We start from the raw sequence: 27,712 nt of genomic DNA, 5'->3' as shown, positions 1-27,712 counted from the left end.
TTAATTTCTATTTTTAAAATCTGTAAGGCCAATGATTTTTCAAAATGTTTTAGTATTTGGGTTTCCTTCAGTTTGTTTATGGTCTTTGATCATCTGGAAGGACCTACAAATTTAAAAAAAAAATGGTGTTGACCATTATTAACTAAAAAAAATATAGTTCACAAAGTTGTGTTCAAGTATTAATCAATTCTCAAAGACCTTTTCATGTCTTATATTATTTGATATAGTCTGTGATAAAAAGTAGAAAGGGATTTTTAAAAAGGTTTTAAGTGTATTTAAATAGGTGGTGAAATGAAATAGTTAAGAAATTGAAATGCTCAACATTAATTAAATGATAGAACTATGAAGCTTGCATATCTGCTTTTCAAAAAAAGGCAACTTTTTTAATCAGTGAATTTCATTTTTATTATATACTGATGTAACTGAATTTTAGATTGCTTGTCTTATGTGAATGTATTTGTTTTAGTTTCCTTGGCTGCTCAAGCAAATACCATGCAATGGGTAAGCTTAAGCAATGGAAATTTAAGGGCTCATGATTTTGAGGTTAGGAAAAAAACCCCAAATCAAGGTATCATCAAGGCAAAGCTTTCACCCCTCAGACTGTAGAGTTCTGTGTCTGGTTGCTGGTGACTCCTGGTCTTTAGCTTGTTGTATGGTAAGGCACATGGCTGCCTTTCCTGGGCTCTCTCTTCTCTTATGGATTCCTTTGAATTTCAGCTCCTTGTTTCCTATGGGGCTCTCTCTGGCTATCTGAATATCATTTCACCTTTAAAAGGTTAGAGTGATAGGATTAAGACCCATCCTAATTGAGATGAGCTGCACCTTAACTGAAGCAACGTCATCAAAAAGTCATACTTAAGTGGGTTCACACCCACAGCAATGGATTAGGTTTAAGGACATGTTTTTCTGGGGTACATACAGCTCCAAACTATCACAGTATTTTTAGTCACCCCAATGAGTATTCTTTCAAGTAGCTTGTTTATTTCTGTGAAATAGGAAAGAAAAGCCACATTAAATATGTTTGAAAGAAACTTTTGGAAAGATTCCATTAGTGGCAATTCATTTTAGGTACCAGCTAACAAATGCATATGATATTTCAAAGAGGAAGGAAGAACTTTGTGAGGGTGGTATGCATGTGGGAAATTAAGTAAAAAAGGATTGTGCAAGAGATGAAACTTTAAACCAGACTTCCCTTTCACTGTAGACTGCTAAGTATTGAGTTTGAATAGATTTTCGGTGCAAGATTGGTAGGTGTTTTTTGATGTAATTATTAGTTTATTGGGAAACTGCTTTCGTTGTAGGAATGATAAATCAGATAGTTTCTTTTTTTTTAAACATGTTTATTGTAAACAACAAACAAACATACAAACATTCTTGACATGGTTATAATCCATGGCTCACAATATCATTACATAGTTATGTGTGTATTCATCACCCTGATCATTTTTTTTTAACATTTGCATGAGATAGTTTCTTCATTTTAAAAGACTGTAAATAGCATTAAAAATTCTTCAGATGCCATTTCCCCATTTCTTTTTAATATTTCTCATTTTTCTCCTTCCCACTTCACTTTTTTTTTTTTAGCTTTTATGCTTTCTATATTGTTTTCCTCTCATCTCTTTTATTCCTTTTCTTGCTATGTCTCTTTATTCAACTTTTCTCCTTTTCTGTTTTACCCTTCTCTCAGTTTTGGTCATCCACTCTTTCTCTTCCCTGCTAATTACCTCACTATTTTTAGCCAGTTAAACTTCTCTCACTTATCTGTTAACTTATGTATTCTTTTTTTGTATGTCCATCGAAGTCCATATTCACTAAGTAGCATGCAGGTCTCTGGTAATCAGTTGTTTTCTTTTCTTCCATTCTTGAATATGAAGTATGGTTTAGTAGACTAATTAAAAACCATTACAGCTGATTCATAAATTGCTAAGTTTGGTCTTAGGTAAACTATTAAACTTTTATGTCTCATTCTTCAACTGTAAAAGGAGAAATTGAAACTCAATCTCCACGGGCCCTCCTAGCTCTAAAATCATATGATTCTATGGTATATTAACTTTTTAACTTTTTTCTCATGTGCTGAGATCATTCATTTAATAAATATTTGCACACCTACTGTGTGTTTATGACTGCTATGTATATGAAGGAATAAAAAAAGATTGATAGTGGGGTGCCTGCTTAAAGGTCCAAATCATCTGAAGACACAAGAAGTATCTGTATATTGACATTCTGATTATTTCCAGTTTGTTCTTGTTTTGTACAGACCAAATCCATATTCTCAAAGGAGAACCAGTTACTTCACCTCTAATCTGATTTCTGAATGAGGTACAGGGTTGCCCTTGAACATAATAAAAGGCTCCTAGACATACATTCCCATTGCAGTTATTCTGTAGCACTTTTTTTTTGTCTACTTGTTTCCAGTCTTGAACTTATCCTTGATAGGAACATTAATTTCAAAAAAAGGAGATTGATTTCCATCATGACTTAGTAAATGATCCGTCTCTGTCATCCTTTTCTGTGCGTATTTATGATTGAGCATTTATATGGCTGTATAATCATGTTCAAATATAACTTTGAAGATGGCTGAGTAAACGTAACAACAACTCTTTCCACATCATATATGCTAATATTTTGTGCCCTCATTTATTTCTGTAACCTATTTAGTAAGTGGGCATTGCTTTTGGAAATATCATCTTTTCCTTTCATAGGCTATATATCCTCTCTGGCTAAAAATCCATAGTGATTTGAGGTGAGTGGGTGAAAGGGAGGTGGGTATGACTATAGAAGGGTACGTGGGACTGTTCCGTATCTTGTCTATGGTGGATACACAAACCTGCAAATGTAATAAAATTGCATAGAGCTAAATGCACACACAAATGAATATCAGTAAGACTTGGGAAATCAGAATAACATAGGTAAATTGTATCAACGTCAGTATCTCAGTTGTGGTATTGTATTAGAGTTTTACAAGACGTTATCATTGGGGGAAACTGGGTAAAAGATACGCCGTATCTTTCAATATTATTTCTTACAACTGTATTGAATCTAAAATATTTCAAAGGAAAAAGTTCAACTAAAATAATAGCAATTTAAAGGAGTCTATACATGAAGTTAATAATTTAACACATGTAGTTGCAGGAAGTACATTGACAGTCAGTGTGTGAGGCGTGACTTTCCATTCAGATCAAAGGGTGATTTACTAAATAAATTTCACTCATTTTCTAAGCCATATTTTCTTGCGCATGTATGGAAAGTGAAGCAGTAGCTGGGATGTGTTAGCTACTTGAGCAGAGAAAGAACTTTACATACATTTAAGTGATGTGAGTTTTACAGCAGTCTCGTCTTTGGCAACAAATAAAAAATTGGTTATTTATAATAACCATTTAATTTTTTCATACAATTCATGGAATCAAAGTAAAGCTTTTGGAAGTTCATTCTATTAAATATGGAGCATTTGATTTTATTGCTGAATACTGCTCTGAGTTAATCTAGAAATTCAACGTTGAATAAACATTGATTTTATTGAGTAAATAATACAAATTCTAAGTTTAGCAGAGCATGTAGTCATGGTCAAAACAATATCTTTACTATATTAAGACACTCAGTGTAGCAGAAAATGTATTTAGAATTGGGTGTGGTACATTTGTAATTCTTAAATGCATCTAAACAAACCTGATATTCTACCAATAAAATAGGATCTGTAATTTTCAAAATCTACAGGTGTTTTTATATATACAAGTAGAAAATTTTGTAAGCATTTTGGATAATCTGATGGGATTAAAAATTGTTAGCAGATCTATCAATATTCATTTTTGTCCCTATTGTCAGCATTAAGATTTTAGAAATATTTGAAAAAAATACATATCACTCCATATTTACTGCCTGAAATTTTTCAGTGAGCCTGAGGTTGTATGGTATCCTAGTTTTAAAAAAACGTATCCATCCTGACCATTTTTAGCAGTCTAAAACATAAGATTATACTTATATTACTTATAATTCACTCTTTTCATCCTCCGTTCTGAGACATTATCAAATCTTTGACTAAAATTTTGGCTTTTCCCCCTCTTCTTCCTCATTTCCCACAAACACACCTCCAGGATCAATCAAGTTATGCAAATCAAATGTCTGTTATTGCTGCTATTTCTTGTCATTAGTAGATATTCCATATTGCTTTTAGGTGTAGTTTAGCATCCTTAAATTTCTTCCTTTTAGTTAGCATGTGATTTCTGTACTTCAGCTTATTTTCCTGGAAATAGGTTTGGCTCTTACTGAAACTCCGTGGGTGCGGGTGTGTCCGTGTATGTGCCGTGTATGTGTGGGTGTGTCCCCAGCATATAAAGCTAACCTATAGTAAATGGGTCTAATACAGTTGAACAGGCTTTACTCTAAGACTTACAGTTGGACTTATTTTACTTTAAAATTTTGACAATTTACATTATCTTTCCATTTGGTGTTTAAAAGGATTCATAACTACAATTTACTAAATTACTCAATTTCAGAATATATAATAATGGCATATTAAATCCTATAATACAACATTCCTTATTTTCTTGGTCCAGAAGACTCTGATTCTTTGATGAGCTCCAGACCATAGCTCTTGTTAAGGATTTGATGTAGCTGATTCTGTTTAAATTCTCTTTTAAAAATTTTCAATAAAGGGAAAATACTTTGGGGTATTGACTTCTTTGAAATGTGTTATGCATATGAAAGTTACTTGAGTCTATATTTAAATTGCCTCTAGGAATAAGGCATTACATAATGCCTCCGGAATACTAATATTTTTCTTTCTCAATTTCTTGCTTCTGTACACATTAACTTTTATGTGCCCGTGCGTAATCTTTTGCATTCTCTGTCTTCCCCCTTATCTGCTCGTTTTTTTCTTTCCTTTTTAATGTGTAGCTGTTCTTGACTGAAACGTGTGTTCTGGAAGAGCTGCTCTTGTGACTTTCTGGTTTTTTTGCTTTTAATTTTTTTTTCATCTTGAAATATAACATATATACGAAAAAGCAATAAATTTCCAAGTGCATTTTAACAAGTAGTTATAGAACAGATTTTAAAGTTCGGTATGGATTACAGTTCCGTGATTTTTTGTTTTTCCTTCTAGCTTCTCCAAGACACTGGAGACCAACAAAAATCCCAACATAGTAATTCAGCAGTCATGTGCATTTGTTAAATCCTATCTTCTCTGCTATACTCCTCCTTCTCTTTAAATAACATATATACATAAAAGCAGTTTAATTTCAAAGTACATCACAACAATTAGCTGTAGAACAGATTTCAGAGTTTGGTATTGGTTATAATTCTACAATTTTAGGTTTTTATTTCTAACTGCTCTAAGGTACTAGAGGCTGTAAGAAATATCAGTATAATGATTCAGCACTCATACTCATTTGTTAAGTCCAGTCTTCTCTGTATAAGCCCACCGTCACCTTTGATTTTTCTCCCACTCTTTAGGGGTATTTGGGCTATGCTCATTCTAACTTATTGAAAGGGGCTGTTGATAATAATGGGATAGAGGGATTGTACTAATTGATATTCTGGAAGGGCTAACCCTTCTGCATTTCAGGGCTTATCTGGTTCAGGGACCCATCTGAAGGTTGCAGGGTTTGAAAAGTTACCCTACTGATGGAATCTTTGTAGAATCTTATATAATGCCCTAAGTATTCTTTAGGATTGAAAGGAATGGTTTTGATTGGAGTTTGGGCTTATTGGCTCTCAAAAATATGAAAACAATGTACACAATACTTTTATTTTAAAATCATCGTTGATAACAGAACTTTTGGGGGAACGATGGAAATTAATTTATGTTCGATTCTTATTCTTTTCAATACAGTTTTTCTCCGGACTCTAAGGTTTGCAGCATTCACAAGTTGATATCTGGCATCATTTTCAGAGAGACCTTCAGTAATGTGTAAGTAATTTTTATTTTTCATTTTGATTTGTACTATTAGCTGTTCTGTGCATTAAGTACTGTGAATTGTTAATTTACCAGAACTCTTAATAAGTGTCCTGAGTGCTGAGGATTCTTAGTAATCTGGAGTACTGAATTAAGGGATTTGGGTTCTTGCCCAGTCTCTGCTACTAACTAGTTGGGTATCTTTAATTAAGCCACTTTCTGTGCTTGTTTCTTTGGCTATAAAATGAGGGTTTGATTTGTAATAAGATTCCTTCCCCTCTAAGTCTCTGTTATTCCTATCTAAATTTTTTTTTTAATAAATCAGGGATTGGGAGTCTTTCCAAAGAGGGCTATCAAATTATACTTTATGGTTCTTTGTTCTTTATTTTTAATTGCAGTAAAAATATTATAACATAAAAATATTAAGTACATTGACAATACTGTGTAACTTTCACCACTAGAGTATTTTTATCACCCTAAACCAAATTCATATTCATTTAGCAATACCTTCCCATTCCCTACTCTTGCTACCTTTGGTAACCGCTATTCTGCTTTCTGTCTCTATGAATTTGATTATTCTAAGTATTTCATATAAAAGAAATCAGACAAAGTGTGTCCTTTTTTTTATCATCACATAGTTGTATATTCATCATCATGATCATTTCTTCGAACATTTGCATCAATTCAGAAAAAGAAATAAAAAGAAAACAGGAAAAAATTCATACATACCATACCCCTTACCCCTCCCTTTCATTGATCACTAGCATTTCAATCTACTAAATTTATTTTAACATTTGTTCCCCCTATTATTTATTTATTTTTAATCCATATGTTTTACTCATCTGTCAATAAGCTAGGTAAAAGGAGCATCAGACACAGGTTTTCACAATCACACAGTCACACTGTGAAAGCTATGTCCTTATACAGTCATCTTTAAGAAACATGGCTACTGGAGCACAGCTCTACATTATCAAGCAGTTCCCTCCAGCCTCTCCATTACACCTTAACTAAAAAGTTAATGCGTAAGAATAACCTCCAGGATAACCTCTCGACTTTGTTTGGAATCTCTCACCATTGACACTTTATTTTGTCTCATTTCACTCTTCCCTCTTTTGGTCCAAAAGGTTTTCTCAATCCCTTGATGCTGAGTCCCAGCTCATTCTAGGATTTCTGTCCCACGTTGCCAGGAAGGTCCATACTCCTGAGAGTCATGAAAGTGTGTCCTTTTGTGTCTGGCTTGTTTCCACCTGGTGTCTTCAAGATTCATCCATGTTGTAGCTTGTACCACTTTTAGCTTCTTTTTATGACCAAATAATATTCTATTATATGGATATATACCACATTTTGTTTATCCATTTATCTCTTGGGTTCACTTGGGCTGCTTTTGTGGCTACTGTGAATAAAGTTGTGATGTATATTGGGTACAGATATGTGTTTAAGCACCTGCTTTCAGTTCTTCTACATATTTATGTTTTAATTTTTGTTGTTGGGTTTTGTCCTTGGGAATAAGTAGTGAGAAGGGGGTCAGTGGTGATTACAAAATAGATTGGGGGACAGGTGAGCCCCCTTACTCAAAAAATCTCTCCCACATAATCTGTCATTTTGGGTTAATAAAACTTACTTTAAAAAAATCAGATTTTTTTGGGAGAATTATGTATTTTAAGAAACATTTAGAAAATTAAAATTAAAATTCAGCCTACTGTTACATATGATATACAAATAAGATTTCTTTCCTTTCAAAATCTCTATGAAATCCCGATGCTAAAGTCACGCTGGTTTTCAAGGAAGTGGTAAAAGAGACAGTAGTGAAGGGTTACTGCTCTGCATGGGGTTTTTGGGGAGAAACTGGCAGGAGTGCACTATGAGGCAACTTTGAGCAGGGTAAAGGCAATTACTTAGACCTTGGAGGGGTGATAGGAAGAAAGATGACTAAAGTATAGAAAAGGGTTTCAAAAAATAGAACTAAACAGCTTGTCACCAGCTTCTAAAATAGTGTCATATTTTATTAAGTATTTATTAAAAATTAATTGACAGGTGGTTCAGTGGTAGAATGCTAGCCTTCCATGTGGGAGACCCAGGTTCGATTCCTGGACCATGCACGCCCCCCCCCCACAAAAAATTAATTGGATGAATGAATGAATTATTCAATAAATTTCTAATTTTGCCTAGGGCCCTGATGGTAGTGATTATTGGTTACTAGATTCAAATCACCTTATTTACCCAAGTCTGTCCTACAACATCTATAGTATTTGAGGTAATTGAGATTAAGAAAAAATGTTTCTGAATTATAGGAAAAAATGTCATTATGTTTAGCATAATATACTTGAGATAGGCCAGACAGTGAACCATTCATTCATTATATATTTCTATTTGATGGAATATTATATGGCCATTTACTGTAATTATGAAGATTGTGGTGGTTTGGAAAAATGCTTATTAAATAAATAAAAAATGCAGACATTTATATTCTGATTATAACTGTGCATGAAGACCAGAAAGATATTTTCTGTTCTGAAGGAGGGCTAGGAAACATGGTGTGGCAATTAGGTTCAGATGTCAACTTGGCCAGGTGAAAGGTGCCTAGTTCTATTTCTGTGGACGTGAGCCAATGGCATGTGAACCTCATCGGTTGCTGATTACACCTGCAGTGGGCTAGGAGGTATGCCTGCTGCAATGAGTGATGTTTGGTTTAATTGGCTGGAAGCTTAAATGAGAGCTCAACGTAGCACAGCCCAAGCATCTCAGCATACCTCATCTGAGCTCTTGCAGCTCAGCCCAGCCCTTTGGAGATGCAGAAAGGAATCACCTGGGGAAAGTTGTTGGAACCCAGAGGCCTGGAAAGAAGGCCAGTAGAGATCGCTCTGTGCCTTCCTGTGTAAGAAAGAACCTCAGTTGAAAATTAGCTGCCTTTCCTCTGAAGAACTATACGTTTTTAACTAAATAAATCCCCTTTTATTAAAAGCCAATCCATCTCTGGTGTGTTGCATTCTGGCAGCTTTGGCAGACTAAAACACGTGGCTAAATAGAAATCTGATTTATTATTGTGAATGGTAGTGTTGATTTCTTTTTCTTTTTGCTACTTTGTACAGTTCATTAAGTTTAGGTGAAAGTCCATGTAAATTTAAATTATTTTGAAAAATAAGATGGATATATTGACAGGAAAGAGGAAATAGTATGCATAGTCACAGTGGAAAAGGGCAAAGATATATTTGAAGGACAGTAGATAGATTACTTTGTTTGGAAGAAAGAAGTTAAAAAAGATGGAAATGAGGCTCTCTAGTTTGATAATGTAAGAAAAAATGAACTACATTGGATTCTTGAACTGGAAAATTATGTAAAGAAAAAAAGGAAAATTTCTTCTTATTTAAATGTGAACTGGAGTGAGAGGGAGTTGAACTTGTCCATTGTATTATCAACCATTCTCATATATAAACCTGAATTTGTTACTGTATTTCAGGGCCTCTCTGATACCATTTCAGTAACAGCTTATAATTAAAAAAAACTTTATGTTCAGATATTTTTTTGTTGCAATTTTTCAAACAATTTTAAAATGTTTTCTGATTTACACTCTTATCTTTTCTGGTCTTAGAATTAGCCTAGTAGCAAATGCTTAATTACTTTGACCTAATGGAATGAGAGAAGAAATAAAAAAGAATTTGAATTGATTGGGCAGAAATTGAAAGGGAGAAAAACAGAAATAAGTCTCCATTAGTTGATGAATAAGAGCTTTCTTTTATGAATTCTCATTTTCGTTCTATGAACCTTTTAGGAATAGAGAACATGTCCTTCTTATTTTCTTTTCTCAAAGAAAATAGATCTAAAATGAAATCGTAATCTAAGCAGGAATCTGAAATTTTAAGAGGATGACGGTGAACATTAATGAGCTAACTCCTTAAGTTATCTATATAACCATGTTATACAATGTTGAACAAAGAATTAAAAAACAATCATTGGTTTGTGATGTGAATATTATTGTTACTTTAACTTGAGTAATGTTATTTCAGAATTTTATATTACTCTGATTACTTAGGGAACTGTTGGATCAAATGCAGGTTTCATGTGGCACCCTCAGTTTCCAAAAATGAGTTTAAAGAAGTATTACTACTAATTGTCATAGATACTTTTGCTCTGACATACCAACCTAAAAGTCCAGATTTTGTGTTTGACCAGGAATTCTTCACTCAAATGCTTTTTCCAGGTAATTTATGGTGACTCTTGCCAATCTCAGGCATTTTTGTTTGAATATATATTTAGTATCTTCCATGAGAATTTGCACATTTTGCATTCCAATGGAAGTCTGTTGATTTAATGGAATTACTAGGAAGTCCTTATTAATTATTCATTTCTATTTTATAGAGTTTCAATATCCTTTATTTGCCTTGTAATTTTTAACATTGCCCTCTAGCTTCTAAATCACAAACTTACTTTAAAAACAAGTGATTTAAGATAAAAAATAGAGTAGCATTTTCAGTATTATAGACTGTATTTCTGAATGAATTAAAGAGCATTTAAATCTTTCAAGAAGTTGTCCTTAATGTTGCCAGCTTTATATTTGGCATTATATACTTTGTCAATTGTGCCTTAAAGTATTTTGCCTACCTTCCCAATACCCCTTCTCCCCATGCATAAATGGGGGATAAATAAGACAGGGAACTGGAGTGATATTTAATTTGCTTTTCTGTCAATAAATGTAAGAGGATTTTATCAACACCTTAAAATTGAATGTTCTTTTCTTATACTTATTGATGAGAAACAATAACTTGCTCCCTTTTAGTAGTTTACTGTATTCAGTTGTACATGAGATCAAATTATTAAAATTTGTGATCCATGAAAGTGTAATAAAAAGAAATTTTCATATAATTTTCTTCCCAAAATGTTTATTGGTATAGTAGCTACTTAATTCCAATAGCTAAGATAGTACTTGCAAAAGAACTGACTTAAAGAGAATTTACTATCTATCTATATAGAAATACACACATAATAATACTATTCCATCCTCCTTCCTTTCTTTCTGCATAGCAGGATATAAAGCTGTATTGTATGCAATAATGACTATATGCTTTAGTTTAAGTAACATAAAATCACTAAGAAGAGGAGGATTTTTTTTTTCTGATGAAGCATCATAAATATCAGCTTGGTTATTACTATTGTCAATGACACGAGCATCACCAAGACATCTGGGTTCCTCTGTTACTTGAGAAGACACATGGCAATGCCTGCTGTCCTTCTCTCCTGGTTCTGGTTTCATTGGCTATGTCCAAATGTCTCTGGGTGTTTCTCTCTATGGTCTCCTGCTTTACCATCCTTTTATCTTCTCATAAAGGATTCCAGTGAAGGATTAAGACCCAGCATGGATGGGCTGGGTCATATCTCATTTGAAATAGGCTAACCAAAAGGTCCCACCACAAAAGGTCTCTTCCCACAAAAATGGATTAAAAGAACATGGTGTCTCCTGGGGTACACAGCAGCTTCAAATCAGCACCCTGATACAGCACCAAAAGGTGTGGGGACATGAGAGATTCTAAGACACCTTTGAAGTCAGTATCACTGAGAGACAAAAAGATGATAAAGGCAGAAGTTTCTTGACCCTTGTGCAGTGACCTTTCCTTTTCCTTTCCTTTCTAGGACTTATGAGTAAAGTCTGTGCCAGAGTCATGCTTGTATAACTTCCTAATTGTTTTTGAACTTAGGAAATTTTTGATTTAAAACTGGTCTTTGAGTGTTTTTTGTGACTCATTATTGATTTTTTTTAAAACATCTCAATAGCCCCACACAGCATGCAAAAAAAAAAAATCTCAACATTGTACAACTCTCCTTGGAAGTATAGGAAGTTCATTAAAAACTGAGCTTGACAATTGGATAAAACTGAATTCAATTTTGGTTCTTCTATGTGTTAGCCATGTATATATTATAAATTACATAAACTGTTTTTGAGTCTTTTCTTTATAGAATTATATCCATTTCAGTTGATATTATGAAAATTAACTAGTGTAGGCACACCTGGCATATAAGCAATGCATAGCTTTATTTTATTTAAAAATGTTTGGAACTGAAAAAAAAACCATAAGTCATTAGTCTAATTTTTACTAAATGTATAAAGGATGATGATTTTTTTTCAAGAAAAACATGCACATTTTAAATAATATTGAGTAGCGGGTATGGAGAATTCTAAAACAATTTGATTTAAAATCTGTTCATCAACACACAAAAATGAATTTTAGAGCATTAAATTATTTTAAAAGGTCACAAGAAAAGGTCCTTAGTTTTTAATTTTCAGTTTGTTGGTTTTAAAACTAAGCACATTTTTAAAAGTGGCAACTCTTCCTAAAAGGGCAATTATTTATTACCTCACATCAAATCAAATGAACCACTGATGCAATAATATTATAAATCATCAATTATTGAATAATGCAGTGTTTATGAAGCATAGCTATGTGCCAGGAACTGTGCAAAATCTGTTATACGTGTCATCTTATTTGATCCTCGCAATCAATATAAAAAGAAATTATTACTGCATTTAGTAGATGGGAAAACTGATGTACTGATGAATAAAGGCTGCATGATATTTGTGGTCACTTAATTATAGACTCAGATTCATGGACAGCACAGACTTCAGTGGTGTAAAAACTGAATTTTTTTTTAAAAAAAGGAGGATATTTTAATCTCTGTATTATGATAAAAGGAAAGGCATTATTTAAGTTTATATTCATAATATTGTATAATATGCTGTACCAAATTAATTTTTAAGACTTCTATCTATCTTTATAATTAAAAATTCATGTATACATATAAGTGCATAAAAAACATACAGCGTTTTGCAACTAAAAGAATAAAATACTTAGGAATAAATTTAACTAAAGAGACAAAAGACCTATACAAAGAAAACTGCAAGAAACTGTTAAAAGAAATCACAGCAGACCTAAATAGATGGAAGGGCATACCATGTTCATGGATTGGAAGACTAAATATAGTTAAGATGTCAATTCTACCTAAATTGATCTACAAATTCAACGCAATACCAATCAAAATCCCAAAAACTTACTTTTCAGAAATAGAAAAACCAATAAGCAAATTTATCTGGAAGGGCAGGGTGCCCCGAATAGCTAAAAGTATCCTGAGGAGAAAAAACGAAGCTGGAGGTCTCATGCTGCCTGACTTTAAGGCATATTATGAAGCCACAGTGGTCAAAACAGCATAGTACTGGCATAAAGATAGATATATTGACCAATGTAATTGAATAGAGTTCTCAGATATAGACCCTCTCATCTATGAACAATTGATCTTTGATAAGGCTGTCAAGCCAACTCACCTGGGACAGAACAGTCTCTTCCATAAATGGTGCCTAGAGAACTGGATATCCATATGCAAAAGAATGAAAGAGGACCCGTATCTCACACCCTACACAAAAGTGAACTCAAAATGGATCAAAGATGTAAACATTAGGTCTGAGACCATAAAACAGTTAGAAGAAAACATAGGGAAATATCTTATAAATCTTATAATTGGAGGCAGTTTTATAGACCTCACACCCAAAGCAAGAGCACTGAAGAAATAAATAAATAAATGGGAACTCCTCAAAATTAAACCCTTTTGCGCATCAAAGAACTTCATCAAGAAAGTAAAAAGACAACCTACACAATGGGAGACAATATTTGGAAATGACATATCAGATAAAGGTGCAGTATCCAGAATTTATAAAGAGATTGTTCAACTCAACAACAGAAAAACTGCAAATCTAATTACAAAATGGGAAAAAGACTTGAACAGACACTTCTCAGAAGAGGAAATACAAATGGCCAAAAGGCACATGAAGAGATGCTCAACGTCCCTGGCCATTAGAGAAATGCAAATCAAAACCACCATAAGATATCATCTCACACCCACCAGAATGGCCATTATCAACAAAACAGAAAATGACAAGTGCTGGAGAGGATGTGGAGAAAGAGGCACACTTATTCACTGTTAGTGGGAATGTCAAATGGTGCAACCACTGTGGAAGGCAGTTTGGCGGTTCCTCAAAAAGCTGAATATAGAATTGTCATATGACCTGGCAATACCATTGCTAGGTATCTACTCAAAGGACATAAGGGCAAAGACACAAAGGGACATTTGCACACCAATGTTTATAGCAGAATTATTTACAATTGCAAAGAGATGGAAACAGCCAAAATGTCCATCCACAGACAAGTGGCTAAACAAACTATGGTATATACATATGATGAAATATTATGCAGCTTAAGACAGAATAAACTTATGAAGTATGTAACAACATGGATGGACCTTGAGAACGTTATGCTGAGTGAGACTAGCCAAAAACTAAAGGACAGATACTGTATGGTCTCACTGTTATGAACTGACATTAGTGAATAAACTTGGAATATTTCGTTGGTAACAGAGACCATCAGGAGATAGAAATAGGGTAAGATGGAGCTGAAGGGATACAGACTGTGCAACAGGACTGAATACAAAAACTCAGAAATGGACAGCACAATACTACCTAACTGTAATACAATTATGTTAAAACACTGAATGAAGCTGCGTGTGAGAATGATCGAGTGAGGAGGGCTGGGGACATATGAAATCAGAAAGAAGGATAGATGTTAAAGATTGAGATGGTATAATCTAGGAATGCCTAGAGTGTATAATAATAGTGACTAAATGTACAAATTTTTAAAATGTTTTTGCATGAGGAAGAACAAAGGAATGTCATTGCAGGGGTGCTGAAAATAGATGGCAATTAATATTTTAAAATGTCACCTTATGTGTGAGACTAAAGCAAAAAATGTTTATTTGTTACAAAATTTATATTTTGACTAGTGCATTTCCTAATATAACTTATGTAGATAGTTTGATTGAACACCATAAGTACTTGGAATCTCAGGTAGGACATGGAATTTTGTTGGTTTGTCCAGAGTGATGCCCCGATGAATCCCAGAGTGATTCGATCAGTGAATGGAAAAGTATTTGCAAAACCCCCTTCAGGGAATGGTGAGAATGGGGAGAAATTCAACTTCCCCAAGTTGAGTTCTTGATATTCTCACAAGCAGTGTGGACAACCAAAGCTATAGGCTGAGCCCCCAGTCTTGGGGTTTGTTCGTATGAAACTTAACCCCACAAAGGATAGGTCAAGCCTACTTAAAATTTAGGCCTAAGAGTCACTCCCAAGAGAACCTCTTTTTTTGCTCAGATGTGGCCCCTCTCTCCAGCCAACACAACAAGCAATCTCACCGCCCTCCCCCTGTCTGCGTGGGATATGACTCCAGGGGTGTGGACCTTCCTGGCAACATGGGACAGAGATCTTGGAATGAGCTGAGACTCAGCATCAAGGGATTGAGAAAAACTCTCGAATGAGCTGAGATTTAGCATCAAGGGATTGAGAAAACCTCGATCAAAAGGGGGAAGAGTGAAATGAGACGAAGTGTCAATGACTGAGAGATTCCGAACAGAGTCGAGAGGTTATCCTGGAGGTTATTCTTATGCACTTTGTAGATATTATCTTGTTATTCAAGATGTAATGGAAAGGCTGGAGAGAACTGCCTGAAAATGTAGAGCTGTGTTCCAGTAGCCGTGTTTCCTGAGGATGATTGAATAATGATATAGCTGTCACAGTGTTACTGTGTGATTGTGAAAACCTTGTGTCTGATGCTCCTTTATCTACCTTGTCAACAAACGAGTAGAACATATGGAATAAAAATAAATAATACGGGGAACAAATGCTAAAATTTAGTTTGAAATGCTAGTGATCAATGAAAGCGAGGGGTAAGGGGTATGGTAGGTATAATCTTTTTTTGTTTTTGTTTTTTTTTTTCTTTCCTGTGTTTGTGTTATTTCTTTTTCTATTGTCTTTTTATTTCTTTTTCTGAATTAATGCAAATGTTCTAAGAAATGATGAATATGCAACTAAGTGATGATATTGTGAATTACTGATTATATATGTTGATGGTTTATTTGATTTAATGTTTTTAATTAATAAGTAAATTAAAAAAACATACAATGATTGATTATGTAAGTTTTGACCCTGTAATTCTATTTCAGTAAATTTATCTTGAGAAAAATAATGAAATGAAGTCAGAGGTTTATAGTCAAGGTTATTAACTGTAGCATTTCAAAAAATATTAGAAAATAAGTAGGAATAATAGACTATCAACAAACAATAGGGAGTTGTTAAATGAATAAGGGTAATTCCATAAAGTTATTTTCAAAGACTACTTAATGAAATGGAGAAAAAGCTAAATACAAAAGCTCATTTGTTATCCTGCTAATTTTTATTTTCATTAGATGGTCACCTGAGTAAAACAGTTTTTGTGGAGCACTTGTTATATGCAGTCAGTTGAGAGTGACTTTTTAGCATTTAACAGTCTTCTCAAAGAGTAAACTGTCATTACTTTCTCTTTCAATCTAGGAGGCATTTCTGAAAAGTTAAAGGTCTTTATTTCTCACAGAAACCTTATGTGTGAGAGAATTTTTGAATAGGACCTATATTCAAAATATTTATGCCTAAATAAATAAAATAAACAGGACCATGTAATTGTTGTTCAGGCTAGCTTTCTAAGCACATTGTGGGAATATTTATAGAATGTGTTTGGGCATTAAATACAGATCCCAAGAAATGTGGCATGAATTCTTAAAATGCATGACATTAGTAACGGAAGGTTGAAGGAATTTGGGGCTTAGCAAATGGGGATAATTATAAACAAGTACACTACATAGTATTTCTTTCCCTTCAGATATTTTATAGTTTACACGGGAAGGTTGTTAAGTTTTTTTTTTTTTTTTAGTATTCTTGATGTTTATATATATTTTTAAAACTTTTAAAATTGTATAGTATAACGTATATACAAAGCAAAGAAATAAAAAAGCAATAGTTTTCAAATCACTGTTCAAAAAGTGGTTACAGGATAGACCCTGTTTGCCATGGACTACCATATGACCTTCTCATATTTTTCCTTCTAGCTGCTCCAGAATATAGGAGGCTAGAGAGCTTAAATACTTTTTTATCATTACAATCTACTTTTTTTTCCTTCTTTTTTTGTGAACAATAACATATACAAAAAAGCTATAAATTTCCAAGCACAGCACCACAATTAGTTGTAGAATATATTTCAGACTTTGACATGGGTTACAATTTCACAATTTTAGGTTTTTACTTCTAGGTGTTCTAAAATACTAGAGACTAAAAGAAATATCAATTTAATAATTCAGCATTCATATTCATTTGTTAAATACTATCTTCTATGTATGATTCCACCATCACCTTGGTCTTGCCATACCTCTCATTGAGATTGTTTGGGCTATGGCAATTCTAAATTTTTGCCATTGGAAGGGTCTATCACTAATATGGGGTAGGGAGATGGAACTATCTGATATTCTGGAGAGGATGGGCTAGGTTTCAGGGTTTATCTGGTCCAGGGACCCATCTGAAGGTTGTAGATTTCTGGGTGGTTACTCTGATGCATGGAACCCTTGTGGAATCTTATATATTGCCCTAGATGTTCTTTAGGATTGGTTGGAATGGTCCTGGTTGGAGGTACCTGTATCAACGGACTTCTGAGATTTTTTTTTTTAATTAGAGAAGTTGTGGGTTTACAGAGCAATCATGTATAAGATACAAGATTCTCATATGTTGTCCCACCACTAACACTTGCATTCGAGTGGAAAATTTGTTGCAGTTGATGAAAACACTTTTTTTTGGTAATTCTACAATTTTTTTAACAGTAATTGCATTTGTTACATTGAAGAAAGGTTATTAAAGCAGTACTTTATTGCCAGTGGGTTATGCACTGCTGAGGTTTTAATTTTATATGTGTATTATAAACATTAAAAATGTTTATAAATGTTTATTATAATGTTTATAATGTATATTATAAATATCCAGAAGAGGTATGTAGTATATATATCTATAAAGATTTACAAAAATTTCTACAACTTCTGAAAGCAGCTGCAAAGACTGCAGTAACTCAGTTCAGTGCAATTCTGATTTGTAACTCCCTGTGCTGGCCAGACCCCACAGGTTAAGGATACTCCTTTACAAGATTGCCCTGTAGGCCCCAGTTACGAGTTTGGCCACCTAGGACGCTGGCATTTCTGACCAACTGGTTGCAAATTCGGGGGTTCCCAACACCCCATTGAGATCAGTAACTAGCTAGAAAGACTCATAGAACTCACTGAAAGCAGTATACTTACAGATTATAGTTTTATTATAGTAGAAAAATACCCAGAAGCCAGAAGAAGAGACACATAGGGGAAGGTCTGGGAAGTTCTCAAAAGTAAGCTTCTGTGTTCTTTCCCTGTAAAGTCAGGACACATCACCCTCCCAGCACAACAATGTCATTATCAATCGTGGATGTTCGCCAGAGCTTCCAGTGCCCGGAGTTTATATGAGGACCCATTACATAGGCATGATTGGTAGAATCTGTTCCCTCACTGTTGAAATCAGTTTCCAGCACCCCTCCCCTCCCATAGGTCAGGGAGGTAGGGCTGATATGACCTGGCTCAAAGTCCCCACACCACCCCTAATCACATGGTTGGTCTAAGACCTCAAGTGTTACTGGCTGGACCCTGACATCTCATTAGCACATGATCTGTCTGGTGTCTAGGGCTCAGCATGAATAGCAAAAGGGGCTTCTACAGTGGGAAATTTCCAAAGATTTGGAAGTTACTGCTCCAGGAACTAGGGACAAAGATGGGCCAAGTTTTTATTATATTATTATATCTAATTTAATTTTGTTCATCGAGTCCTTTCTTTACATTTATTGTAACTAAGTCTAACATAAAACACACTGTGGAAAATGCTGCTTTAGATTAGATTAAACTTTTTATAAACAATGATATTGACCATACTAAGGAGGTGTGTTTCTCCTAGTTAAAGTTAAAAATAAGGTTTAACTGATACCAGACAATTGAGCGAGATTTTGCTCTAAAGCATTTGAAGATATATGGTAGATTCTACCTTGTATATTAATTTTTTCTTTGTATTTGTTATAAGCATTTATCACTCATAATCTGTGTCTTTTAATATTTGAAGGTCTCCTGTTTATTATATCTGCTTGACTCTTTTATGGTGGATTTTTCCTTGCATGCTTTTTGTTATTTTAGAATAGGAGTTCATCTTCAGCTGGGCTGTATCTGGGAAACCTGTGTTGCCTGGGTTGAAGGTGTGTCTTCAGGAGCTGTTTTGCATTTATTTCCCCAGAGGTATCACTGGCCTGAGAATACTTTTATTAGGTCTTTGTTTAGTACTTCCTGGGTTCCTGCAGGTAGCTTAGATTCAAACCCCAAAACGTTGTATGAGTAGACCTGTTTTTATGACTTCTCAGAGGACACTTCCTTGCTCTACCCCCAAACCCAGGGCCCAGATTGAAGCAAATTTACTATCTCCCTGTGCCAGTGGGTGGTTTTTAAAAATCCACTCTTCAACTGGCAGTATAGTCTTTTGAAGCTCTTTGCTTTATACAGGTGACTTAATTCAATTCCCTGTTTTATGTGGTCCCAAGGCCTTGTCTCCTATCCCTAGGATGCCACTTAGGATGCAAACCCCTTGGTTACTGGGAGAGCAATTACCTCCCTTCACCCAGTATCAGCATATACACTATTCTGGCTTTCAGTTTCCTCAGTTTTGGGGGGCCTTGAGAATTTCATTTTCTTATAAGTTACCATATGCATTCAAAAGGATGTTTTTGATTGTGTACTTAGGTAATCTAGGCTTTCATATAGACAGAAATAAAAAGTCATGTGCTACCTTTATAATCAGAAAATAATGGTAAAAATAATCCCGTTTTTACAAGGTACGCTATTGAAATATGAAAGTAAAATGGATAATTCTGATGCGTTTATTAGGGAGAAAAGTGTTCTTTTGTTGTTTTTTGTTCTTAATTGCACATAAACCACTTACATTTATTTGACTTATTATAGGAGAATGTTAATCTTTTACTTTCTTTTCAGATGTAACCTTTTGTAATGGAATATGATTGAAGACAAGGGGCCTCGTGTTGCTGACTACTTTGTTGTAGCAGGATTAACTGATGTTTCAAAGCCTCTTGAAGAAGAAATTCACTTCAATGATGCCTATCATAAAGTTGCTAAACCAAAAGAACCTATCACAGATGTTTCAGTTATTATTAAATCTCTTGGAGAGGAGGTGCCACGAGATTATACATGCATTGATGTGACCCCATCTGGATTGTCAGCTGATCTCAATAATGGAAGTCTTGTGGGGCCACAGATTTACCTTTGCTATAGAAGAGGGAGAGATAAACCTCCACTTACAGATCTTGGGTAAGTACTCTTTGAAAAATATTATGGTCATTGGTTCAAATAATATTCCTTGCAGATTTTGAAGTTAACTGTTTAGTTGGTTCATTAGTAGAAATATAGTAGCTTCAGGAAAGTAGACAAGTTTGTGTGGAGAATCCTCTATTTTCTTTCTATGTTCCTTATTCCTTTTCAGTGTCTCTTTGTCCTACAGGTTCTCAATGCTCTCTTCTTGTCTGGGTTTCTTTCTGTTAAGAGGTAGAGAAGAGAGTTTGAAAACCATTTACAAAAAAGTACCAGAAAACTAATTTATTATCTCAAATAAAATTCAGAACATTTTAAGTTATTTTAAAAGTATCAGAAAAGGGTGACTTTTAAGCACAAATCAGAAGGATTATTATAGATGGGTGCTTAACTCTGTGTATACCAACTAAGGATCTTGAAGTAATTTAGTGCTTTTCTTGGGGTACTCTGTTGAACTTGGGATTCTTTCTTATATAACAACTTTGAGATCTAATTCACATACCATAAAATTTACCCATTTAAAGTGCACATTTTATTGGTTTTTAGTATATTCACAGAATTGTGCAACCATCACCACACTCAATCTTAAAGCATTTTCTTCACCTCACAAAGCAACCCCATAACCTTTTAGCAGTCATGGCTTATTTCCGCCCAAGCACCTTAGCCCTAGGCAACCACCAGTCTACTTTCTGTCTCTAAGGATTTGTTTATTCTGGTCATTTGGAATCATATAATATATAGTCTTTTGTAACTGACTTCTTTCACTTATTATAATGTTTTCAAGATTCATCTGCATCAGTACTGTATTCCTTTTACATGGCTGAATATTATGATGTCATATATATATATATATATACCACATTTTGTTTATCTGTTCATCCATTGTTGATGGACATTTTGGTTTCCACTTTTTGGCTATTATGAATAATGCTGCTGTGAACATTTGTGCACAAGTTTTTCTGTGGACTTATGTTTTCATTTCTCTTGGTTTTATCTAGGAGTGAAATTGCTAGGTATTCTAGTTTGCTAGCTGCTGAAATGCAACACACCAGAGATGGATTGGCTTTCAATAAAAGGGAATTTATTTAGTTAACATATAGTTCTTCAGAGGAAAGGCAGCTAACTTTCAACTGAGGTTCTTTCTTATGTGGGAAGGCACAGGGCGATCACTGCTGGCCTTCTCTCCAGGCCTCTGGGTTCCAACAACTTTCCCTGGGGTGATTCCTTTCTGCATCTCCTAAGGCTTGGGCTGAGCTGCAAGTGCCGAGATGGGGTATGCTGAGTTACTTGGGCTGTGCTACCTTGAGCTCTCTCATTTAAGCACCAGCCAATTAAGTCAAACATCATTCATTGCAGCAGGCACGCCCCCTAGCCAACTGCAGATGTAATCAGGTACAGCTGAGGTTCACATGCCATGGGCTCACGTCCACAGCAATAGAACTAGTCACCTTCATCTAGCCAAGTTGCCACCTGAACCTAACTGCCACACTAGGTCATATAATAACTTGGTGTTTAACCTTTTGAAGAACTGCCAAACTATTTTCAGTAGCAGCTGTATCATTTTACGTTCCCAGTGGTGCTGTATGAGGGTTCTGCTCTCTGATATTAAATCATTTTGATTAAGCCATTTTAGTGGCTATGAAATGGTGTCTCACTGTGGTTTTGATTTGCATTCATCTGATGGCTAACGATGTTGAGTATCTTTTCATGTGCTTATTGACCATTTGTATACCTTCTTTGAAGAAATGTTTATATTTATGAAGAATGTTATATTTATATTTATATTTTTATAATATAAAAATGTTTATATTTATTTTTTAATTGGGTCATTTGTCTTTTTTAATTTTTGAGCTATAAAACTTCTTTGCATATTCTGGATACAAGTCTTTATCAGATAACATGATTTGCGCATGTTGTCTTCCATTCTATGTGTTATCTTTTCATTTTCTCTATGGTATCCTTTGAAGCATAAAAGTTTTAAATGTTGATGAAGTCCTGTTTATCTATTTTTTCTTTTATCACTATGATTTCGATGTGATATTTAAGAAAGTTTTGCCTAATCCAAGATCAGGAAGATTTATGCTGGGATTTTGTTCTGAAGTTTCAGTTTTCAGCTTTTAGATTTAGGTCTTTGTACAGTTTGAGTAAATTTTAATATATGGTATGAAGAAGGAAGTCCAACTTCATTGTTGTATGTGTAGATATCCAGTTGTCTCAGCACCATATGTATTTTTCCCCATTGAATGATGTTGGCACCCTTTTCTTAAATTAGTTGACTGTAAATGTAAGGTTTATTTCTTTCTGTCCTCTCAATTTTTCAATTCCATTCAATTGATCTTTATATTTAGCCTTATGCCTAGACCACTCTGCTTGTGAATTTTTGCAAAGGTTAGGGTTCTTTTTTTTTTTTTTTTTTAACATTGGCAGGCACTGGGAATCGAATCCAGGTCTCCAGCATGGCAGGTGAAAATCTGCCACTGAGTCACCGTTGCCGACTGTTCTAGTTTGCTAGTTGCCAGAATGCAATAGAACAGAAATGGAATGGCTTTTAAAAATGGGAGTTTAATAAGTTGCAAGTTAACAGTTTTTAGGCCATGGCGATGCACCGATTAAACAAGTCTTTAGAAGTGTCCAATCTTAGGCATCTAGGGAAAGACAGCTTGATTCAAGAAGGCTTATGAAGTTCAGGATTTCTCTCTTAAGTGGAAAGGCACATGGTGAAAATGGTCAGGGTTTCTATCTTGGCTAGAGAGGCATATGGCAAACATGGCATCATCTGCTAGCTTCCTCTTCAGCTTCCCAGTAGGAGTTTTCCTTCTTCATCTCCAAAAGTCTCTGGTCAGTGGACTCTCTGCTTTGTGGTTCTATGGCGTTCTGTCATCCTTCTCTGCTCTTTCTGAATCTCTTGGCTTTCTCTCTTCTTGTTCTCTTTTTCCAAAGTGCTTCTTCTTTTAAGGATTCCGATAAACTAATGAAGACCCACCTGAAATGGGTGGAGACACATCTCCACCTAATCCAGTTTAACAACCAGATTGAATCACATCTCCAGGGAGATAATCTAATTAAAGTTTCAAATTTACAGTGCTGAATAAGGATTAGAAGAAATGGCTACCTTTACAAAATGGTGTTAGGATTAAAACATGGCTTTTCAAGGGTACATACATCCTTTAGAAACTGGCACCCCCGCCCAAGATTAGGGTTCTTTTAAAAGGGTGAATATACATACATACATATATATATGGATCAAAAAGGAACAAAATTTAAAAGGTAGAAAAATAAGATTCCAGTGAAAAACTGCAAGAAAAAACCCAAAGGAGGGCTAAGAGTGGCTAAGAGTGACTCTGATAATATCTTCAAAATATGTGAAATATTTCAAATGAATGAAGATTAGCCTTTTGTTTCCATTGTAAAAGGAGATTGGACTTAATTTACACTATTTTGGTTAAATATCAGGAAAATACCAATCCCTATACTGATGTCACCAGAATGGGCTAAAAATAAAAAGTTCTCTCTCCTAATATATTGTCAGAATGTGGGTAGTCATGTTTGAGGGAAGATAGGATGAATTGGAAGAGCCCCTGAAGTTTCTTATACTTTTTAAAATTCTATCACCTAATGTTTGATATAAAAAATATTCTATTAATTTCGTGTGTTAATTACAGTAATTTTAAAATGGCTTCTGAATAGCTATTATTTTGCTTCATATAAAGTTTAAATACTTATTAATCTTGTCTGCCAAGCTGGAGACCCGGGTTCGATGCCCAGATACTGCCCATGCAAAAAAAAAAGTAATAACTTATTAACTGGCCGTTAGATCTTATGATCAGTAGATTAGATGAATTGACACTATGACCACACATGAATTCCTGATTATTTAACACTGAACATCATCAAAATTATGTATCAAATGTATTTATATCCCTTATCTTTTAAGGGTTTGAGGTGATAAATGATATTTTGTTCTGTGTTGTATTTTTGGTTTTTTTTAGATGGATCATACTTTTTAATCCTTTTGTCAATTTGTATCTTTTAACTGGAGAGCTTAATCCATTCACATTCAAAGTTATTATTACAAAGGTAGTTTATAATCTTATCCTTTGGTCTTTATTTGTCAGATCTGTTTTTTCTCTCCCTATATCCTTTTCGGTTATCCTTGAAGAATTTAATGCTCTTCACCCCTGTGCCCTCCCTCCTCTATTGTTTTATGAGCCAACAGAACTTCCTTTAATAATTCTTGCAGGACAAGTCTCTTGTTAACAAATTCTCTCAGCATTTGTTTGTGAAGATTTTAAACTCTCTCTTACTTTTTTTCTGCCTGTTTTTTTTTATTTTAACAATTTTAAATTTATTAATGTTTTTATAGAATATATTTGAACATTTCCAAAAAAAAAAAAAGCAACACAAGTTACAATACTTGATACTAACCATGGCCACAATCATCCATTATTATTATTTTTTTTAACATTTAAAAATAACAGCATTTAATTGACTCTCTGCAATCAATGATATGCCAAAGATACAAACATGAATGTATTCGTTTTTCATTCCTGCTCTCAGGATGCATGGAATCTAGAACTGGAAACTCATGAATAAAGACATTGTCAGTCTTCTTGGGTTTAGTATAGTAAACAAACCAAATGGTTTGATCTGTTGTTGACTGTTTTCTAACACCTACATTTAGACAAATGATAATTGTCACATCTCTCTATAGGATGGTGCCTATTATTACTGTGTACTAATGACCAGTAAATCCAAATGTGATCTCTTCTTTATCTTTAAAAATTTTTTTTGTTAGTTTTTGTTTTCTTATTCTTTAAAATGTGATCTTATTTGCCATGGTTTTTTTTTTTTGAGTTTTAACTTTTATTATTGAGTAGTATAACATATATACAAAGAAAAGAAGTAAAAAAGTGATAGTTTTCAAAGTACGCTTCAACAAATGGTTGTAGGACAGATCCCAGAGTTTGTCATGGGCTACCATACCACCCGACATATTTTTCCTTCCAGCTGCTCCAGAATATAGGAAGCTAGAGGGCTTAAATATTTTTTTATCATCACATTTGACTTTTTTTCCCTTCTTTTTTGTTGAAAAATAACATATACACAAAAACGCTATAAATTTCAAAGCACAGCATCACAGTTACTTGTAGAACGTATTTAAGAGTTTGACATGGGTTACAATTCCACAATTTTAGGTTTTTACTTTTAGCTGTTCTAAAATACTGGAGACTAAAAGAGATATCAGTTTAATGATTCAGCATTCATATTCATTTGTTAAATCCTATCTTTTCTGTATAACTCCGCTATCACCTTTGATCTTTCAATCCCTCTCTTTAGGGGTGTTTGGGCTATGGCAATTCTAAATTTTTGATATTGAAAGGGTCTGTCATTAATATAGGGCAGGGAGATGGAACTATCTGATGTTCTGGAGAGGCTGGGCTAGGTTTCAGGACTTGTCTGGGCCAGGGACCCATTTGGATGTTGTATGTTTCTGGAAAGTTACTCAAGTGCATGGAACCCTTGTGGAATCTTATATATTGCCTTTGGTGCTCTTTAGGATTGGCTGGAACGGTCCTGGTTGGGGGTGGGCAGTTTATGATAGGTAGCAAGGTCTAACTGAAGCTTGCATAAGAGCAACCCCCAGAGTAGCCCCTTGACTCTGTTTGAACTCTCTCTGCTACTGATACTTTATTAATTATACTTCTTTTCCCACTTTTGGTCAGGATGTAATTGTTGATCCCATGGTGCCAGGTCTGGATTCATCCCTGGGAATCATCTCCCATGTCTCCAGGGATACTTCCACCCCTGGATGTCTTGTCCCACGTAGGGGGGAAGGGCAGTGATTTCACTTGCAGAGTTGGGCTTAGAGAGACTTAGGCTACATCTGAGCAACAGAAGAGGTCCTTTGGAAGTAACTCTTAGGCATGACTATAGGTAGTCTAAGCTTCTCCGCTACCTACGTAAACTTCACAAGAGTAAGCCTCATGATTGAGGGCATGGTCTACTGATTTGGGTGTCCCTACTGTTTGACACAGTATCTGGGGTTTCCCTGATGGTAAGGTTTAAAAGTTCCATAGTCTTTCTCCCCTCCCTCAGTGAACTTTGCCAATACTTTTTCATTATCTGCTTAGTATACACTAGGATGTATCTGGGCATTGTAATAATCTATACAGGATTAAAGGACCTTTTATTCTGTGCTCCCTGTGTTTTAGTTGTTCAAATGACCTATACAGATAGGTTGAATTAGATTATGCCCTACAGAAAATTTCAGTTCCAAATCAAATAAACCTTTCTACCATTGGTCTCAAAGAGTATGTGTGGTTCTAAAATATAGACACTGTCTTCCTTATCCATATGTTCTGAATTACTTTAACCCCAACCTGTTCAGCTTTGATCTTTTCTCTAAATATGAGGTCACATATATAAAACAGCCTCTGAAAATCCAGAATAATAATTGCCACTCTGAACTTAATGTTTCTGCTCTAAAAGCTTGCAATCTAGGCCCCCTTTTTTCATGTAAGCATTTTCTAAAGGTGACAGTACCATTGCTGCTCTTTTGTTTCTGGCTTATTTTGTCTCATCAAATGTCCCATGTGTTCATTCACATTGTTGCATGCCTCAGGACATTGTTCCTTTTTGTAGCAGCACAGCCTTCGTTCATAAGTATACACCATCATTCACCAGTTTACTTTTCCGTCAGTGCATTCTTCAGCCACCTGCATTCATCGGGTATCATGTACAGGGCCCAAAGTCCACAGTCCATCAACATTCTCAATTTTAGATAAATTCATTGTTCCCAAGAGACAGAAAACCAATAAACACACCCTCACCAAATAGGAAATCTTAACCTCCTCTTAATTCTTGTCCCTCACCCCATTATTTACCTCTGCTGTTGCAGTGGTAGTGCTGATGGTTTCCTTTTGAACATAGCTCATAGCATGCAATAACAGTTTTCCCCTGTACCCTGGACTTAAACATGCCTTATACAAGAATCATACCTTTGAAGTAATTCTTGCAAGAACTGATTCATATTTCGAGTGTGAATCAGTGGGACATGTAGGTCTATACTTCCCATCTCAATCTTCTTCATCTTTAATATGGTAATATTACTTCTAGGCCCAATAGGGAATCACCTTCACTCCTATCTATTTCCTTACATTGGAGTACTACCCCATTAGCTAACGATTCACCCATCTCGAGCTTCTGTGTATCTCTAAGTCCCCTCTATTCTGTATTCTAAGCCTCTGATTATACCTTTATTTTGGTCATAAAAGTGAATGATACAGTATCTATCCTTTTGTGTCTAGCTAATTTTGCTCAGCATTACGTCCTCAAGGCTCATCCATTTTGTCATGTGCTTCAGGATGCCATTTTGTCTTACTGCTGCATAATATTCCATTGTATATATACCACATTTTGTTGATCCGCTCATCTGTTGTTGGGCATTTGGTTTGTTTCCATCTTTTGCCGATTGTGAATAATGCTGCTATGAACATTGGTGTGCAAATGTCTGTTTGTGTCATTGCACTCAGCTCTTTGGGTATATAC

The 27,712-nt window shown here is 34.8% G+C and overlaps 1 protein-coding gene across 7 annotated transcripts in view; it reads left to right on the top strand.

The window, feature by feature from the left end:
• DENND4A (DENN domain containing 4A) overlaps positions 1-27,712 on the top strand; it is a 226,173-nt gene that overhangs the window by 37,758 nt on the left and 160,703 nt on the right. For 6 of the 7 annotated variants that reach the window (XM_077128252.1, XM_077128251.1, XM_077128250.1 and 3 more), the window contains exons 2-3: positions 5,828-5,905; positions 19,832-20,164. In XM_077128252.1, the coding sequence (XP_076984367.1) occupies positions 19,854-20,164 (311 nt within the window). In that variant the 5' untranslated portion in view covers positions 5,828-5,905; positions 19,832-19,853. Of the gene's footprint in view, positions 1-5,827; positions 5,906-18,985; positions 19,085-19,831; positions 20,165-27,712 lie in introns of all 7 variants that reach the window. The other variant, XM_077128247.1, reaches the window with a different exon arrangement.

The sequence above is a fragment of the Tamandua tetradactyla genome, chromosome 14, assembly GCF_023851605.1.
Source record: "Tamandua tetradactyla isolate mTamTet1 chromosome 14, mTamTet1.pri, whole genome shotgun sequence".
Classification (NCBI taxonomy): Eukaryota; Metazoa; Chordata; class Mammalia; order Pilosa; family Myrmecophagidae; genus Tamandua; species Tamandua tetradactyla.
Note: the sequence above shows the minus strand (reverse complement) of the source record. Positions and strands in the feature narration are given on the sequence as shown.